Here is an 18,781-nt window from a genome sequence, read left to right on the forward strand (position 1 = left end):
ACCCCCCAGCATGCACGCACACACAGCGCCGCCCACCCTCGCCGACCCCGGCCCGCTCCGAGCAGCGCGGAAGGAGGGGACGGCGGGGCCCAGCCCCGCCGCCCAACCGGACACACCGGGACCGCGGGACAGCCAGCATTCACCTCAGCCTCCGCGCACTGGGCGGCGCTTTACGGCCCTTTTGCGACTGCCGGAAAGGAGGGGGGGCGGCGGTGCGCGACGGGGCGGGCCGGGGCGGGCCGCCATGGAGACGGCGCGGGAGCGGCTGAGGTAAATGTTTGCCGGCCACCCCTCGGCGACCCTCCCGGTGCCCCCGGGCCTCCCGGCCACCCCTCGGCGACCCTCCCGGTGCCTTTGGCTTCCTGGTCACCCCTCAGGGACCCTCCTGGCCTTGCGTTCACCTTCCACACACGTTCCCCGTGTCCCTTGGCCTCCCTGGTCACCCCTCTGGGACACTTCCAGTGTCCCTTGACTTCCCCGGTCACCTCCCCCGACTCTCAGTCACCCCTCGGGGACCCTCCAGGTCACAGAGCGCTCGAGGTGCAGAAGGGACCTTTAGAGATCCTCTAGCTCTGTTCACCCCGTGTCCCTTGGGCTCCCTCTGACACACACCCCCCCACCAGCACCCCGGTCACCCTCCCCGCTGCCCAGTGATCCCCTATGACTGTTAACGACCCCCTGGCCACCCTCCCCAGTGATCCCCGGTCACCCCCCGTGCTGCCCCCATGGCCCCCTACCACTTCTAGCGATCTCCCAGCCACCCTCCCACTGCCGCATGCCTCCCTATCACTCCTATCGAGCCTCTGGCCCCTTCTGTCGTCCCTCCCCATCACCTCCCTGCACCTAGGCCCGTGTCCCCAGGCCTCTCCCTAGCGCCTCCTTTTCCCCGCTCCATTCCTTGCTCCTTCCTGCCCAGCTCCTCTCTTCAGCCTTCCCTCTATTCTGGTCCTCATTTTTCCTTTCCCTTCTTCCCTCTCTCCTACTGCCCTGAGCCACCCCGGCGCAACAGGCACCTGTAGTCCCTCTCCGTGGCGTTGTAGCAGCTTTGATCCCCTTCTGTAATATGGGAAACTCTCTCCTTGCTCAGCTTCTAGATACTCGTGTATTTTTAGCTTCTCTTCGCTGGTTAGACAGGTTGGACTGACAGGTAGCATGCATTCATCCTGGGCACTGAGCTCCTCAGTCAGCTGTAGCAACAGGGCATTATCACTGTGGGTCACGTTTCTAAAAGCACCCTTATATCATGGTATCTTGTGCCTGGCTCTGTTTGGTTTGGCACCGTGCCATTCTGGGTAGCAGGGGGTTAGCAAGGGGATAAAAATCCTCGTTTCACCTCTCTGGAAGCTGACTCCTGTACCCAAAAGATTTAATACCGTCTCTGTCTTAAACTTTTTTTGGTGTCAGTAGCATGAAAGACTCAAAAAGAATTGCCTGTCATTACACTGCAGTGCGAACAATAAAGCTAACATTTCCTACTTTCTTACTTTTAGTCCTTTGAGGATTAGCAACCTTTAGCCGTTGTTATCAGTTTGACCCTGACGATAAGTTATGCAAATGAGCACGTTCAGTCATTTTATGACTCATCCCCATCCGACCTTTGTGCTCATTTAGGAACGCATGAAGCAAATTATTTTGTCTTCTTCCTTCAGCAGTGTCTGCTGGATTATTTTGTTGGAGAAAAAAGGAGTATCCCTTAGAATGGTTTTATCTCTGCTCGTCTTCCTGAGAAAGCAGCAAAGAGGCAGGTTGAGGCAGCCTTTTCTATTGCTAATCTAGGCATTGACGTTAATTTAGAAACTTCTCTTTTCCACACCTACTTTCTGCCATCTTTTCAACATTATCATTCTAGGTAGGGCTAACTTTCCACCATAAGGGTCTAGATCATTTTCTTGCATCTTCTGCAGTTTCTGTTCCTCATACTCAAGCATGTGCAGAGTGCTGTTACACACTTCCTGCATTTAAAGGAAAAAAATCAAAGATGGTTGAAATCTTTGCTTTTGAAGCACTTCCTTGACTTGCTCTTGATGATGATTTGATAATGTCTATCTCACAAGAAAGATCTGTGGAAATTAATCTGCAGTTTCAAGCCCCTTAGGACACAAAAATATCTACAGATCAGGATAAATGCTTAAGAAAATGTTTACTTATATTGAAAAGAGAGGCCAGCCATTGCTAATATGTACTCAGTTGGCACAGGACTTTGTGGAAAATCAAGGAGGCTGAGTATGTTTTATTTTACTTTTTACTGTCGACAACAATAGGACAGGATGAGGCATTAATAATAATTATATCTGAGGACTGTCCAGCTGGCAAGTTGCAAGACAATCCCATCCTGCCTCCAAATGATTTCAGATGGTTTTTTATGGGCTTGTGCTTGCCCAGACACTCCACCTTCAAAGCCTCATGGGTTGGCAGTGAGATGACTTACCCACAGAAGTGCAAAGTTTGGACAGCCTCGAGTAGACAGCACCATAAATGTACACAGCACTTTGCATAGGTCAAAGACTGTACTTACTTATTCCTGCTTCCTGTATATACACTCTGCCCATATGATGCATGAAAAAGGACTCTATTGCACTTTACACTCAAATTTTAAAAGGCAAGAAAGATGAAAGGAGATTAGACTAATTCAGGGAAGAACTTGGCACAGCTGAGAGAGAGCAGTTGGTGAACACAGTTTAGGAAACAGTTTCAAGCATAAGGAGAGTTTGTCTGGGGTGTATGAATCTGAAAGTAAGAGAGGACAGGAGCTGTAATTTTCCGGCTGGGCACAAACCATTTCTAATCACCATGCCATTTGGAGGTACCAGCCTGCAGCTATACTCACGTTAAAAAGTTGTGCCTCACCAAAGCACTCAGATTGCAATTGAAGCTACCACACTGCTATTTACACCTGACCACATGAAAATGCTCATAATTTGTGTCCAGGCCATAGCTTCTGGCTGAGTAACAGGATAGCTCGTAGAAAGATACTGAATTGTGATTGACTGAGGGCTTGTCTGCAGCAGGGCTTGCTCTAGAACAGACACTGTTGATCAACTGCCTGTGTGGACATGTTTCTCAAGTAATAAGAGTGATTTCCAGGTGGGCAATTGAGAATAGCTGTTCGGCTTTACTAACCTCACCTTAGTCCAGATTAGTTTTTTCTGCATATGCGTGCAAATACTGCAGGAGATGGAGAATCTGCTTTGTCTGTGAACCTATCCCCAGCTGCATCTGCCCAGCACCCAGACACTGCAGACATCTTTGCAACCCTATAAATGTCACCAGCCATCAGGAATCCAGCTCAGTATCTCATCTCTCGTGAAGTCTCTGTTGTGTGAAAGTGGCAGCCACTCATGTGAAGGGGAGACAGGAGTTGTGGGACTGTGATTAAATTCAAGTTGCATTCTAGTGTGCTTCAACACCTATCCTGCCACATATTTAGTGTGGTACCAGCATCACATTGGGTGAAAGTGATGATCATAAAACAGCTGCATTTAATTTGTTCTTGTAAGCTTCTCATTTCGAGTTAAATCTGTTGATATGGACAAGTCGTTTGGATCTGAAAGTCTTAAACACCTCTGTTTTTCTGTTTTTCTGTCATCCCACTGTATGTATTTAAGCAAAGACAGCACTTCATTTCTTAAACCACTTGGAACATGGGAACAGCCGTTTTGAGTCAGGCCAAAGGTCCGTCTAAATCAGTGTCCTGTCAGTGGCAATGGCTAATAGCAGGTAAAGAACAAATAGTATAGAGCAAAGGGTATAGAAGTACATCATGGCTTGATTATTTTCTTTTATATCTCAAAGATTTAGAAATGAAATGAAGGGAATGGGGAACTTCAGCAGAAAGATGACTTTGGATTCCCCTAGAGGTGGCATTTCTCTGTGATATCGTTATTCTCAGGTATGTGGCATATTGTTATGTTTTTTTCAGGCAAAATATATTAGTTAAGAAAAGCTAAAACGCCACCACCTTTTAAATGTTAAAGGAAAAATAAAACGTAACTATCGGACTGACCCTAGGAGCTTTGAGTTACATTCTCAGGGATATACATCTGTAACGGGTAATGCTAGGCAAAGTATGTATTTCTCTTTCCTGCAGATTCCCAGTTTACTTATACAAGAGATGTGACTGTGAAGTTAAGTTCATTATTATTTTTACTGTGTTACAGTCTTAAAATGAAAGTCAATGTTAAAGGGTAAATGCTATGTTATGCATACTTGAAAAATTAAATCTTAAAGGTCAGAAATTAAGCAACTTTAATTCAATCATTTTACTCTTATTCTCTCTATCTCCTGTTAAATACCTTTACTTGCTACCTAACATCTTTCTTAGAAGCAGCTGAACCTTTAACTTTACAAAGATATTATCTCTGTGTTCTGTTCAAGAGTTATTAGTAACAGAGCTGGCTTTTGCCACATTGCTGGGTTGTTCCAGAGCTCATTTGGTATTGTTAGAATCACTAATATTCTAGACTAGGAGGAGCCCAAGCACCTGAGTGAGTGACCATTTTCTGGTAAATGAGCAAAGGGTACTGACTGTTACAAATTATGCCGAGAATCTACCAAACTGGCCTTCTGCAAGGCTGCCCTAGACATGCATACTGGGAGAGGTCAGCAAAATGATATGCTACGGAAAGACAAGTGACTGCTTGGGACCAAATATCTGCAGTGTGCAGTTAGTCTATATCAGAAGAGCACAGAGTAAGATGGAAGGAGGCGATCAGCTTTGATCTGTTGCAGGATTCACCTGCTTTTGTTTTAAATTCTTTTCTCTTCCTGTGAGACTCTCTAGTCTTCATGTTTCCTATATGTTTTTTTGCTTTTCTCTTTCTCCTTCCATTCAGGCCCTCACTCACACTGTAAGCAATATCTACCTCAAATCCTCTCAGTACTGCAACTCATTTCTATTTTCTCTCCTAATAGAATTTTACTTTTCTGACATATTGCTGTTTGATCTTTGTCCGGATGCCCTTGGATCGGTACTCTTTACTGCTCATTCCTCCTTTCTTCTTTTCCCTGTTTCCTGTTCCATTCAGTCTCCAGTTTCACTATGCTTAAACACTTTCTGCACCCTTTTCTCACCAGGGAGAATTAAAGGGAATTCCACCAGAAGAATATCGTTCTGTGGGTAAAACACAGGCCCAAGCATAGGAATTGGGACAAATAAATTCTACTGAACTTCGTATTTCAAGCTAATAGAAAATTGCACCCCTCCCGCAACAAGAGTACAGAGGAGGCATAGTTCTTTCTATGTAATCATGCCAGAGTGACACAGATACATTATTATTGCTCAGACAGAACCAGATGTAGAGGCACAGATTTGCTGTCAGCCTGGGACTTACAGAATCGGATAGCGTGTGAACATTGAGTTAGCTGTTTAACTCCACCATAAATGGAACTTCTCCCATCTATAAAAGCATAGTAGCCTCTATCCACCAGGAATAGGTCGTCCTTGAATTTGCAGGTTGTGGCTGGTAGCAGCCAGCTTTTGCTTATAGAAATGGGAGCTTATTTGAGTAACGCTTAAAACAGATCTTTAGTTGCACAGTATGACAGGTACTAGATGAGTGCAAATATTAATGTAATTTTAGGTCATTTTTTCCATGTCTTCACAGTTGGTTGTTAATGGAAGTTAGATGCTCTGCAACAGCCACTATCAATTAAACTGTCACTGCTGGGGCATATTCTCTATTAGCATTTTCTTCTCTGTCAGCCTCACTAATTTTAACGTGGTGCTACGACACCAGGTTAAGAAGAAAATGCAGTCAGTTATTTACAGTGACCCACTTGACCGTCTTCTGGCAGCAACAAATGGCAAGGCGCACTGTCAAGTGCCAGTACTGATTTCTTTTCTAATGATCTAAGAGCTTCAGGACAAACGTTTCCAGATGTAATTTCTGCTTATTTCTGATTGCTTCTGTGCTGTCACTTCAGGTTTGGAGGGCAGGACTGAGAGCAGCATCAAATCCATTTCATCCCAGCATAGCCTTTATAGTGAAGAGTCATCCTTGACAGATGCAAACTGAATAGAGAGCTTGTCTCAAGAAAAGCAAAACTTTTGAGATAAATCTTAGTAAACTGATGTATTTGATTCCTCAGTGTTTGGAGTTAGAAGACAACACGGAAATGTGGTGGTTTCAGCAAGGCCTCTCTTTCTTGCCTGTGGCTTTGGTTGTGTGGTCAGCTGCATCTTTTATATTTTCATACATTACTGCAATCATCCTACACCATGTCGACCCTTTGGTACCCTACATCAGGTCAGTAAAGTTGATACAATCGCACTGTTGACTGTATCTTACTACTGAATTGCCCTCTCACTCCTGCCAATTCTTCCCCAACTCCAAACTTTAAACAACATTTTTTTAATTAAAGTTATACACATATAATTGTAAACAACCAGTGAGTCTATTTAAAGCTATCTATTTTTGTGCAAATGTTTAACCTTTAAGTTGTTGTGGCTCTGTGACCGTATCCTTAAAATGATGGTGAATGAGAAAATTGGGGGTGCATCTCTAGCCCTCTTTTTGGAATAAAGCTTCTTGCCGTCACAAAGTTTGGTTTCATCAGTAAATCTATACTGTAATCTACATTCCTGACTGGATAGCAATAAGGTTGCACATATGACCTTACTTTTGGCCTTTCAGTTTTCCAGGTTCTTCATTTTCTAATTTTATTACTCTTTATTCACCTTTTATATAGAATTAAGATAAATATAAAAGGAATAGCTATACCGAGTATGTTTGTTCCTTGTTCTAAGAATGCTATTGTCCTTACCACGCTTATTTATACAGCTCTAGAAACTAACACGATATAGCTTAAGTCATGAAAAATTCAGTGAAAAATAGCTGGGAGGGTTTTGCAAACCTATTTCTTGCTGTTTCTTTGTAGACTGAAATAAAGTCGTGTTGCATCTATACTTTTAATATAGATGGAGATCACTGTTTATTTCTTCCAGTGATACAGGGACAATACCTCCTGAAAGATGCTTATTTGGGATCATGCTAAATATTTCGGCTTTCATGGGTGAGTATAGAAAGTTATCCTTGGCGAACTGTAAGCAGTTCTGGAATGCACACTATTTTAAACAGTTTCTGTATTCAGAACATTAAACAGCCAATGAACCACAGTCAAAAGCTGAATTCTAAGTAATCTGTCTTAATACTCTTAAGTAATTGAGAGGAAAGCATGTTGCAGGGATGTTATCCACAAAGCCAGCATGACAGTTGCAGATTCCAGAAGGCCAAAAATGCCTTCCAAAGAAACCTAGACTGGTAAAAGAAATAGAAAGGCAACTTTAAGGCAATCAGTCCCCTTTGTGCTGTAATTATGGGAGGAGGCAGGGGGAACAACCTAGTATGTCTTTCAAATGAAAGAGATCAGAAAATCTAGTCAGTCAGTGTGTTTATTTTTATACTTAATAATAAATATATATATATTGATATATATTTATAAATATATATTATTTTAATATTCTATATTAATAATATTATAATGATATTATATGAATATATATTTTTATATATATATATATATTTCAGTTTTAACTTCCAAGTTCTCAGCTTTCTATTTTAGTGTGCAATAACATAGCTTTTGTTACTCAAAACAATTACGTAATTGCCTTTGTCACTCAGCATCTTTCCAGTTCAAAAGGACAGTCTGCTTGTCAGCTTAAGATCTTCATGCATTCGAGTTCTTCATTTGTAGGTATGGCTACCATGTATGTCCGTTATAAGCAAGTTCATGCTCTGAATCCAGAAAAATCCAAGATCACCAAGCTTAATGTGATTGGCCTTACACTAGGACTGATGAGCTGCTTTGGACTTTGCATTATTGCAAATTTCCAGGTTTGTAGTTTGCTTGCAATTTTCTGAAGCTGTCCAGAATTCTGTTTGTCTGTTTACTGATATCTGATAAGATATGAGGGGTTGGCTCAAAGCAAAACTTTTGGGGGAACCTGTTTTTTATCAAATTCCCTATAGAAAACTGTTAGAAAATTGAAGTTTCAGTATGGAATTTCTTACACATTTATGACTTGCTTTCTGGGACTTGTCAGCAGCCATTCATGAAGGTCCAAAACATTTCTAAAAAGTTTTCCAGAAAGCCAACATCTTCAGTTTCCTTCTCATAGAACATTTGAAAGTCTTCGTTCCAGATTAAAAGACCACAAATAAAGTATATTGCATTTTGATTCAGGAGAATCAAATGCCAAATATTAGAAAAAATTTATAACCAGAAATAACACCAACAAAAACACCTGACCCCACAAGAAGCCTAGCTCTAAAAAAATCTAGCCTCTTTGGTATATTTTCCTTCAAAACCTACCCAATTATTGAAAATACTGCAATCTCAGTCAGCTTTTGAAATTTTTCCTCCCAGTATCTCAATTTTTTATTCTTCTCTACAATACCTCTTTTGTTTGTTTTTCCAAAACCTGATACTCTCAGATATTCACACCATCAGCAGGGCCACATTTAGCCTCACTGGCTGTTATATGCAAGAAAGCTGTGCAGTCACCAGCCTTGTCATATTAGTTATCAGCTGGATTTTTTTCAGGGGTCTGTACTGGTACCTTCGGCCACTAGAGGCTGCAGTGGCACCTGCTTAGTCTCCTGGATCAGGGCCAGGATTAGAAGCAGAGGGCAGCAGGGCCTGGAAAGCTCTACTTTCCTCACTTCCCAATAGCACAGGTCTCCATTGCTTCAACACCCCATCTTAGGAAGCTCAGCACGTTGATCTTTACATTTCCTGGAGGCTTCAGTCAGTTTGCTTTTCTACAGCCCTCGCTGTAGCCAGGATCACAGAGTCTCCTCTACCACATCTACCAAGCAAGAGGGCCCAAGCTGTGATCTGCTCCATGATTTGCCTCCACCACTGATCAGAAGAGGGTACGTCTACTTTTTGTAGATTTCTAGATAATCAAAATGTAGAAAATGTGTGTGCATTTCTTAACTGGTTTGTATAACATTTAATCTTTAGCAACGCAAAAGTTGCCAGTGATGCATTAGCATATCTGAGTGGTGGTCAGGCTCTATTGAGGGCCATTCCAGCGGCAAAAGGAGCTAAAAATCCCTGAAGTCCACTAGTTACTGAAGACAACCAAAACGTGAAAGAACATGTGTGAAGATGAACACAGAGGACATAACCATCAAACAGAGAGCTCTAGACAATTCTCATTGTCTGGGAGTAAAAGCAATGGCACAGGGTTCATGCTCACAAGGATTTTCATTTATGCTGTTGAACTGGTGCACCTGCTCTGTTCTAGCTATGGCTATTGATTTCCCTTTCATACAGGACAAAGACTTCTCTCTGTTGAAGTCTTATCACTGAATAGTGCATGCTTTCAGAACACACACTTTTGGCTATTAACTGGCAGTATGTATACAATTTACATTTCTGTCTTTGTTCCACTGCTGTGGATATTCCTTAAAATGCATTTGCACTCCATAAGGTGCACTTTCAGATTGTAAAGAAAGCATGACTCTGATTCCTGATCTTAATAGTTACTCAGTAAAACACATAGACAGTCTCATGCTTTAGGGCATAAAATGATCATCTGCAGGACTGGGAGTACAGTAAGGCTGCCAGGCTTTGCACTGCACAATTGGCAAGATGCACTTAATTTTCTGCCTTCGGGTACTGTGCCCAGTTAGTGATTAGAGGAGCAGACTGAACGTACTCAATTTTTTGATGGCATAGATTGTGAGTTTGTTTGGTTTTGCTGGAATAATTTCTAGTTTTAAGGATTTTTACTACTTGACATCTGATTCTCCTGAAGTGTTAGTTTGTTTATTTATTTTTTTAAGTTGAAAAGTATTACTTTCTGAATTCTCAGAACAAGGTTGAATCAAAAATATTAGTTTGACAAAAAAAGTATATTCAAACTCAAGTTGAAAAGGACTAAACCTAGCTATTTCATTTTTAACATCATTTTTGGGACTAGGTTATGTGTTGTGTTTATCTTGTATTATGTTATCCTCCGTAAACACTCAAATTCCTGAGATGGAAAAGCTCAACAGATAGCCTGTTGTAACCCTTCTTACCTGCCCAGCTGCAGGGATTCCTTCATCCAATTTCTGTGTTACCATGCATTTTTCTTTGAATACAGCTAATGAGAACAGCTTTTATAAATTCCTGTGGTTAAGATATAGCTGTGATCTGTAACTTAGCCACAGGAACTTACCAGAAGCAGCAATAGAGAGGGCTGTTAGGTGCTGGCTTCTAGCTCACTCTATATGGGGTTTCCAAGAAAATATCTTAAGTACTGACCTGTTCCAAAACTGCTTAGCTTCAGATGTACGAAGATAATTGAGCAGCTGGAGTCTCATACAAAGGTTTACAAAACAAAAGTGTTCTCTGAGCTTTAAATGAAACCAGGTTATGTATTAGTAGTACTTTCTTTCCTTAGAAATGTATTCTATACTACATACATGTGATTGGAGCCTGCCTGACATTTGGAGTAGGGGCTGTGTATATGCTGGTTCAGACCATCCTATCCTACCTGATGCAGCCAGAAGCTCACAGCAAAGACATCTTTTGGATCCGACTGACAGTGTTACTCTGGTGTGGTTCAAGCATTGCAAGCAGTATCCTTTGCTCGGAAGTATGACCATAGAATAGAGGAACCTCTCTACAAGCAGTAGCATTTGCAAATAGGTTAGTTTAACCTGCCAATATGAAAAAATACACCACAGGTGGCCTGCCATCTTTAGATATACAGCTTGTACTGTACTATGGAGTCATATTCTGTGTTGCAACATGGGAACTTTAGCATAAAGGGAATCATCAGGTTAAGCCCACTAGTGAGTCACTGGCTAGTAAAAGACAAGAGGGATGGTAAACCCTTCTCCTCTCCCCTCCCCATGCACGCAAGAGAGTGAAAATGACAAAATAAGAGTTTGTCGCAAAGAATCTTGACTGCAGATTATTGCAGATGAGGAGAAAGAAGTATACTTGAGGCAGGTGGGTTTAGTGGGGAAAAAACAGGCGAGAAATCAGTTGTTGTTCCCTGGTGGTGTGAACACTGCAGCATTTTTTATAGTTGGATAAAACCAAGAAGAGTACAGAACATAGCATAAGAGAAAATATCACTAACCTAGCAGTGCATGTTAGTGATACACTATGCCAGATGGCTTCCAGGGGAGCTTTAAAGTGCTGGCTTTTAAAGTGATCGCCTTTGATGGCCTCAAGTCTGCTTGAGAGAAAACTCTGGAGCGTTCTGCCAAGGTTGAGTCAGAAGTGCAATTTGACCCCGATCTCTTCTCGGCCCATCTTTAGTTCAACTGACAAGAAATTTCTGACAGGCATTCCCTACAACCTTCCCTTGACTCTGGAATCCATCATCTCCCATAATTTTCATTTCTCAAGTGCTGGAAGCAGCTACAGGTTTTACAGAAATGTGGGCAAACCCCTCCAGAAAGAGGAGCCTTCTTTTTGTCCAGAGACATTTAATATCAGGAAACTGAACCACAGCAGTGCCTTTATTAAACATTGTATTTTGAAATTGCACCTAAACATTGTATTTTGAAAATTATGACTCAAGTTTGTGACAAACAGGACTATAAAACTCAAGGATTAGAATTTACATTCCAAAGGCACAAGTCCAAAATCATCATTAGATGCTGTCTTTCTGCAACTGAAGCAAGGCCACCTATTTAATCCCCACCAGTTCCACTTATTTCTAGGCTGACAGCCAAAACCGACACTGAACCACACACCCAGTTTCCCATTGGCAGAGAGTCTAGCTGATCCCTGAGCTCCCGTTCCTGCTACTGCAAGATTATATAATCTGTTCTTGTCGGACAAGACGTGAGAGTCTGGGCACTGGCAGTTGCACGTAAAGAAGAGAGAAGGATCCTTATCTACTGAGGAGTCTTGACACAGAATAAGGAAGTCATCTGCAAAACTTCAGAGAATTGAAGTCCTGAAACATCCTAGGAAGCATCAAAGAGCCAGCTGATAGCCCTAACTCAGGACTGCTTAACCCAGTGGGGAATTTCAATCCTGAAGACAATTGTGATGGAACAGGGAGTTAGCTGCAGAATTGCATGGCAGCATGAAACAGAGTTGTGACATTGTATAGCTCTCCTTTTTCCAAACAGATTACAGTCTTCACCATATTGGCCATTTTGGGTGCTAGAGAAGAACACGCTTTTCAACTTGGAACAATTAGGAGCCAAACACAACAGGAGAAGACTTTAAAATGCAACAGTATGAACTGGATGAAAGTTAAGAGCCTTTTACAGATGCCAAAAAGAAAGCCACAAGCCCAAAGTCTATAGAGTTTTCCAACCAGTGTGGTCTAACCAGAATTAGAGGGAAGTGAGGACAGCTGTAGAAGTGGGAGGAAAGGGTAGTTGTCAGAGTATTTTCTACGTTAGCAGCTCTAGATCTATTAAGGAAAGAAAATAAGAGGGACAAATCTATGGCCATGGGTGAAATGGTTGTATCTGGTACTAGAGGCCAGAAGGAATCCTAAGAATCCCTGATGCGCTGCTGGACTGAAACAGAAGAATCTTCAACGCAGGAAGAGCAAAGCAGGTTGTTACCTGTCCTGTAACCAAGGGGAGGGTGAGAGCCAGATATTTTTGAATCTGGATGATTAAATTCTTTCCATTTCAGTAGTCCCTCAGGCAGGTAACACACAACTATTAAAGCTGGACATTTTAGTTAGCAGAACTGGGTGTCTTGCATGCAGCGTTCGAATCACTTAACCAAAGAGCTCCCTGGATCATTCACATCAAATTTTTAATAAGCTTTGGAAGTCTGTATGCTCAAAGGCATAAACATGCCAGGAAGTTCATCCTTGTTCACCAGCAAAATTAATCTTGGATATCAGGAGGCTCTTGATTTTTAACCCTCTTAAGGATTGAAGAAGTTAATTAAGATACAAATTTCATTTATAAAGGCAGTAGCATTTGATGTAGTGTGTCTTCACCTCTGTACGGTGTTGAAAATGCAACTTCTTAATAACTGAGAGCAGCCTGCTGAATTTGTATTGTTCTACATGCAGAAGCTCCCCAGGTCTCCAAGCAAACGAAGAATGGTTGTCATGTGGTTTTGTTTTTTGGGGTTTTTTTTTGCCACTGTACCAAACCAGTTAGCAAACCCTGAGCGGATTAAGAGGGAAACAGGAAGGTTAATAACCCTGTATCTGGCACTGTTTCAAAGGATACGGTATTCTAGTGCATAATCCACACATCAAGAATTCCAGGTGGTTGAGAACTTGAAAAGCAAGCAGAGAAAGAGGTGCCGACACTGTTAAACTGGAAAAATATCACTGCCAAAAAAATTCAAGGTGCATAGTATGGTTCACATTTGATCGTAGTCCACGTGCTTTCATAAGGATCTTATATTTGATCAAGAAGGTATAACAAGATCCAGCATCCAGAATACAAAGATCATTGATTTAGATTATAATTAATTCTTTAGTGTGACAATAGTTGACTGTTGGAGCAACCTACAGGTTGAAGGGAATGATGTGAAACAGTCTACTTCATATAATCATTACTATTCATTACACTCAGGAGACCTTGGGGCACAAAAATACCCAGAAATCCTCATGCAACCTGAGGATGAAACAATCCAGAGCTGAGATTGAAACTTTTAAGTTGCTAATGCTTTGTCTTGAATCTTCCTTAACACATTCCTTTACAGTGTTTATTTCCTCCGTTGTTTTATATAGTGGCCTGTATGGAACTAATCTAGTGCAAAAGTTGCACTGGGACCCACAGGAGAAAGTAAGTGATTCGGAGTGGAAAAAAATCAAGCAAGTTCATGGGAGTAGCGCCTTGCTCAGCACTGTAAAAGGTGTTCATTAGATGAAGTTTAATACAGCCTAACCTAACACTTGGTAAGCTAAGGCTCCTAATCACACCGTGCAGATTCGCTTGTCTGTTGGGGTTCTCCAGTGAAGGAACATGTGTGTTTTTGCGAGGTCAGTGACAAATGCATCTGGGAATTTACTGCTGTTGCAGATAGCTCTGTGTTTTCAGTACTTGCAATGGGGCAGGACAAGCGAGCTTTACCAGTTGAGCCAGTATGCAGTAGGCAAAACAGTCACAGCTTCTAGCATTATTTTACATTAAGCTCATGGGCAGTAACTGAACTGCCTCAACTTGTTGTCAAGATACTGGTCTGTCTGGTCTGTGCTGGTCAGAGATTCATGGCCAGTGTTAGACTATAACTGTAAATTATGGATCACACATGCTAGCTGGCTGCAATGAAGAGGAGTTCCTGGCTGCTGTTAGATGGGTGTCTGGTGGAGTTAAGAGGAGAAAAAAGGTCAAAGGATGCAAACAATATAGCTGCTTTTGAAGTGATAAGTACCAGTATACCACAGTGGTGGGATCCCAGCTGGAGCAGAAAAGGGGCAGCAAGGTATGCACTTCTTGACAGCTCTGCTTACTTCCCTGGTCTTCCTCCTTCTCTCCAGCCTGGGTTAGGGGGTGGGCGTTTATGGGAGAACAAACTCTCCAGGCTGGGTTAGGAGGGTTTCCCCTTCTTCTTTGAAGTGCAAGAGGCTTCCTAGAAGTCTGCTCACCTCCAAGGGAACGCCTTGATCTTTTTAGGAAGATTGGAGTACTTCAGTAAAGTGGTTCTGTTACTGGCCAAGTCAAGCTTTTTTATGGACCCTTCAGTTACTGCTGCTCAAGATTCAATTTGGGGTGGGAGGCAGGGGAGTGATCCCAGTTGTGTGGGGCAGGTGTTTTCCTGGTCATTCTCACTCCAAATTCAGTACTTCACTCTTGGAGACTCCAGATAGTCCTGAGAATTTATTTTTTCACAGGGAATAGTTGTGGATGCGAGATGTCATCAGAGAACGCCTTATTTGTGCCACTGCAGGCTCAAGAGTAGCTTCTCACGCTAATTTTTTTTTCTCCCTTCTTTTACACAGGGCTACACAGCTCACATCATCAGTACTGTCTCAGAGTGGTCCTTAGCATTCTCCTTTCTCAGCTTTTTCCTCACCTATATCCGTGACTTTCAGGTAAAATGAAGTTACATTAAACAGTGCTTTGCCATACTCTAAATGGCCTGATATTATGCCAAACGGGCTGTGTTTACCAGTTTCTAAACTAAACAATATATATATCATTGTCATCAAGACTGAGAGACCTGCAGCATGAACAGCATTATATACAGTCCTCAGGAGGATCTGCTCCTAGTGCGTTAACAGCAGTGAATAACACAATCACCTGCTCCTAGTGCGTTAACAGCAGTGAATAACACAATCACCTCCTTCCTGAAATGCCAGCTCTAAATCATAGTCAGAGGGGAAGTTTGCTGTCAAATTGCGTGGCAAGTTAAGGAGTCACTCTAGGAGAACAGCTTGGTAATCAGGTTAATAGTTCTGGAGCTGGTCTGCATTTCAGGGTATTTAGTTTGACTGTAGAAACTACTTGTCCATGCTGAAGAAGTGACAAACCTCTAAGTTGCCCCCATATTTTCTTTTTCTTACATAGAAAATCTCCTTGCGTGCAGTTGTTAGCCTTCATGGACAAACCCTTTATAACACGCCACAGAGCTTTATGACTGACGAACAGACACTGCTGATAGCAGGGAGCATCTAATGAAGTTGAAGAGAACACGTTCTCAACATAACTCAGGACTTTAGTAGCAATAACAGTGATATTTCTAAGGATTTATTTTGTATAAAAAATAGGAAGTGATTGTATTCAAATTGACATAAATGGCTTTGCTATTAACCCGCTACCCACTCAGCAATGCAAATGTTAATCAGTATTGTAAACAAACCTGTAACATTTCTACACATGCAAATGTCATGAAAAACATTAAATGAAGGTATTAAAAAGTTGTGTCTCCTCATCACTTCCCTGCCCATGCCCAATGGAGCAGCAGCACAGAATTTATCCCCTTCAGCCCCTTGCCCTGTTCTCTCCAGCGTTCCCTAAGCCAAGGCCTTTGGCTTGTATACAGCCCGCAAGTTCAGCCTAGAGCTGCTCTCCAACCTCTTCCTTCCTATGCTTTTGGCACCCTTGTTTGGGTAGCAGGAGTTGACCCATGACATGCACACTATGCCAGAGCTGAAGGTCTCTGCAAACAGCTCAAGGACACCAAAGCCAACTTCAGCAGACACCTATGAGGAAAGCCGTCTCTTTACACCTCAATTCCCTCCAGAGGGCAGGAGAAGCCAGGTAGCATTTGCTTGAGCAGCTCCCTTTCTTGCTATAAGGGGTCTTACCAAGAGGGTGTGAATCCTTGGCATGCGCCAGTTCTGGTGTTTAATATTGCCTCAGGAGGAGTCACAAGGCGTGTCAGTAGAAACAGTGACCAGAACAGGCTGCTCCAGGGTAAAACTGCTCTAATCCAAACTTGTTCTTCCTTCCCTCGGCCTGAAGATGCTTGAGCTGAGAGACAGGTTTGCCCAAGAGTCCATGTGCAGAGTGTCCCTGTGGCTCAAGTCTGGAAAGATTCAGAGCACGCAGCACTCATCCTGCTCACTCAACTGACATTCTAGAGAGAGGGGGGAAGCACCAACTCTGAACTGAGCACAGAGCATAGCATGACAGATGCCCTTGTAGCCTTGATGTCCCTTATACTCCCACGAGAGGGAGCTCCCAGGTGGCTCCTGATTGGGTGGGTCAAGCACCCTTGTGAGTCACTGCTAGGCAGAGGCCTATATAAGAGCCAGGCCTAGAGCGCAGCCAACAGAGGCAGTGAACAGATGCAGCAGTTTGTGCAGCAGTGTCTGGGCTCTGCCTGGGCCTTTTGGGGGCCTTGTTGGAAGTTGTGGAGACTTTCTGGGGACCCCCGAGGAACTAGATGGTGCTTGCTGCTAGCAGGAAGGGAGAGCTAGACAAGGACTCCTGCAGGGGGCCTTGACTTAACTTCTCCTGGGAAGTTCTAGCTAGGTGGGGCTGCTGCTAACGAGCTCTCTGGGCTGCCCTGGTCAGAGGGAGTTGGGGCTTTTGATTCAGGTGGCTCCTGATTGGGTGGGTCAAGCACCCTTGTGAGTCACTGCTAGGCAGAGGCCTATATAAGAGCCAGGCCCAGAGTGCAGCCAACAGAGGCAGTGAACAGATGCAGCAGTTTGTGCAGCAGGGCACTAGAAGGCAAGGAAGGCACCTCTCCATTTTTGCACAGTGGTGTGTCCTTCTCTGGGGCATGGTCATGACATGCTGCAGAGCATGTTCCCCAGTGGCTGCTGGAGGTGCTGCATTAGCTGTGTCTGAGGCTTCAACCCAGACAGACCCTCAGACAGCAGATGCAGCTCTGCAGGTGTCAGGCTGCAGGGAGTGCCTGGGGCCTCTCTGTGAGGCCTGGGCTGACAGTCAGCTCTCCTGTGTGAGGTGTGCTCTGGTTGACCAGTTGTGTCACCAGATAAAGGAGCTGCGGAAGGAAGTTAGTAGGCTGCGTAGCATCCGAGAGGATGAGCAGGAGATGGACAGGGCATTCTCGGAGACTGTTCAGCTCTGGGAGTCCCCTGCCCCCACTGCAGCGGAGTTGTCAGAGGGCTCAGCACTGTGTGTAAAGGTGCATCGTAACGCTGTTGAAGAGGGCTGGAAGCTGGTGACCTCTTGTAGAAGGAGAAAGGCTCTTGCTCCTCCTGAAGACTTAGCCTTGAAGAACAAGTTTAGCGCCCTCCAAGCCGAGGAGGAGCTGGGCATGGCTCCAAGGGAGGCAATGGGCCTGGCAGACCCTGTGCTGTGCAGGAACCCCCAGAAGAAGCAGCTAGTGATTGTTGTGGGTGACTCCCTGCTGCAGGGGACAGAGGCACCTATCTGCCGACCTGACCTCTTGTCTAGAGAGGTTTGCTGCCTGCCAGGGGCTCGAATAAGAGATGTCGTGGAAAGATTGCCAAGGCTTGTCCATGCATCGGACTACTACCCTCTGCTGATCTTCCATGTGGGCACTAACGACACGAAAGGCAAATTGGAAACCATCAAACGGGACTTCAGAGCTCTGGGAATGGTGGTCAAGGGTCTGGGAGTCCAGCTTGTTTTCTCCTCAATCTTGCCTGTGAGGGGAAAGGATGGGAGGAGGAGTAGACGAGTTTTCCAAGTTAACAGCTGGCTGCGCTGCTGGTGTTGGCAACAGGGCTTTGGTTTCTATGACCATGGGACCCTGTCTGAAGATCAACAGCTGATGGGGAGCGATGGGATCTACCTTACCAAGCGGGGCACGCATGTCTTTGCCAACAGATTGGCCAGCCTGGTAAGGAGGGCTTTAAACTAGGCAAGATGGGGGAAGGGGAGTGGTATAGTGGCAGGGGAGTCAGTAAAACACCGCTCAAGTCAGGATGCCTCCAGCGGGTGCATACAGCCAGGGGAGACAGCATGCAACGTGGCTATGGAGGCTTCTCTTGCACCTCTCCTGGGAAGCTTGCATGCTTGACTGGCTCTCTGAAATGCCTGTATACCAATGCACGCAGCATGGGGAATAAGCAGGAAGAGTTAGATATCTGTGTGCGGTCACAGGGCCATGATCTCGTTGCAGTGACAGAGACATGGTGGGATAGTTCACATGACTGGGATGCTGTCGTGGATGGCTCTGTGCTTTTTAGGAAAGACGGGTCAGGAAGGCGAGGTGGTGGAGTTGCCCTTTATGTGAGGGAGCAACTAGAATGTCTGGAGCTCTGCCTCGGGGTGGATGAAGAGCAAGTTGAGAGCCTATGGGTAAGGATTAAAGGGCAGGGTAACATGGGTGACACTGTTGTGGGGGTTTACTACAGGCCACCTGACCAAGAGGAAGTCATCGATGAGGCCTTCAACTGACAGCTGGAAGTAGCCTCACGATCACAGGCCCTGGTTCTCATGGGGGACTTCAACCACCC

The 18,781-nt window shown here is 44.0% G+C and overlaps 2 protein-coding genes across 25 annotated transcripts in view; one reads left to right on the forward strand and one right to left on the reverse strand.

The window, feature by feature from the left end:
• CEPT1 (choline/ethanolamine phosphotransferase 1) overlaps window positions 1-1,712 on the reverse strand; it is a 32,468-nt gene extending 30,756 nt beyond the window's left edge. For 2 of the 10 annotated variants that reach the window (XM_068918102.1, XM_068918109.1), the window contains exon 1: window positions 37-169. Coding sequence is in view for 2 of the 10 variants with exons in the window: in XM_009667307.2 (XP_009665602.1) it covers window positions 1,014-1,154 (141 nt within the window). In the remaining 8 variants the exon portion in view is untranslated. Of the gene's footprint in view, window positions 1-20; window positions 197-1,013 lie in introns of those variants that run through there. The other 8 variants (XM_068918105.1, XM_068918110.1, XM_009667307.2 and 5 more) reach the window with 7 other exon arrangements.
• DRAM2 (DNA damage regulated autophagy modulator 2) lies at window positions 134-15,799 on the forward strand. Of its 15 annotated transcripts, none has more exons than XM_068918120.1 (10): window positions 157-270; window positions 3,606-3,672; window positions 3,793-3,889; window positions 6,088-6,245; window positions 6,944-7,011; window positions 7,693-7,832; window positions 10,394-10,571; window positions 13,642-13,724; window positions 14,882-14,974; window positions 15,450-15,799. In XM_068918120.1, exons 4-10 carry the CDS (start codon window positions 6,115-6,117, stop codon window positions 15,555-15,557), a joined length of 801 nt encoding a protein of 266 aa, XP_068774221.1. In that variant the 5' UTR covers window positions 157-270; window positions 3,606-3,672; window positions 3,793-3,889; window positions 6,088-6,114; the 3' UTR covers window positions 15,558-15,799. The 15 variants fall into 15 exon arrangements, with proteins under 15 accessions (XP_068774227.1, XP_068774216.1, XP_068774219.1 ...); XM_068918112.1 differs by having other exon boundaries at window positions 170-270; window positions 3,606-3,717; window positions 6,917-7,011; XM_068918113.1 differs by having other exon boundaries at window positions 170-270; window positions 3,606-3,713; window positions 6,917-7,011.
• Window positions 15,800-18,781: the final 2,982 nt, after the last annotated feature.

Source organism: Struthio camelus, chromosome 24 (assembly GCF_040807025.1).
Source record: "Struthio camelus isolate bStrCam1 chromosome 24, bStrCam1.hap1, whole genome shotgun sequence".
NCBI classification, from domain to species: Eukaryota; Metazoa; Chordata; class Aves; order Struthioniformes; family Struthionidae; genus Struthio; species Struthio camelus.

Excerpts from the sequence above, each read along its gene's own strand:
- DRAM2 (XM_068918115.1), top strand. The coding sequence starts at position 6,115 with ATGTGGTGGTTTCAGCAAGGCCTCTCTTTCTTGCCTGTGGCTTTGGTT. Across the intron at positions 7,012-7,692 it reads AAATATTTCGGCTTTCATGG|GTATGGCTACCATGTATGTC; the intron begins GTGAGTATAGAA and ends CTTCATTTGTAG. Across the intron at positions 13,725-14,881 it reads ACTGGGACCCACAGGAGAAA|GGCTACACAGCTCACATCAT; the intron begins GTAAGTGATTCG and ends TCTTTTACACAG.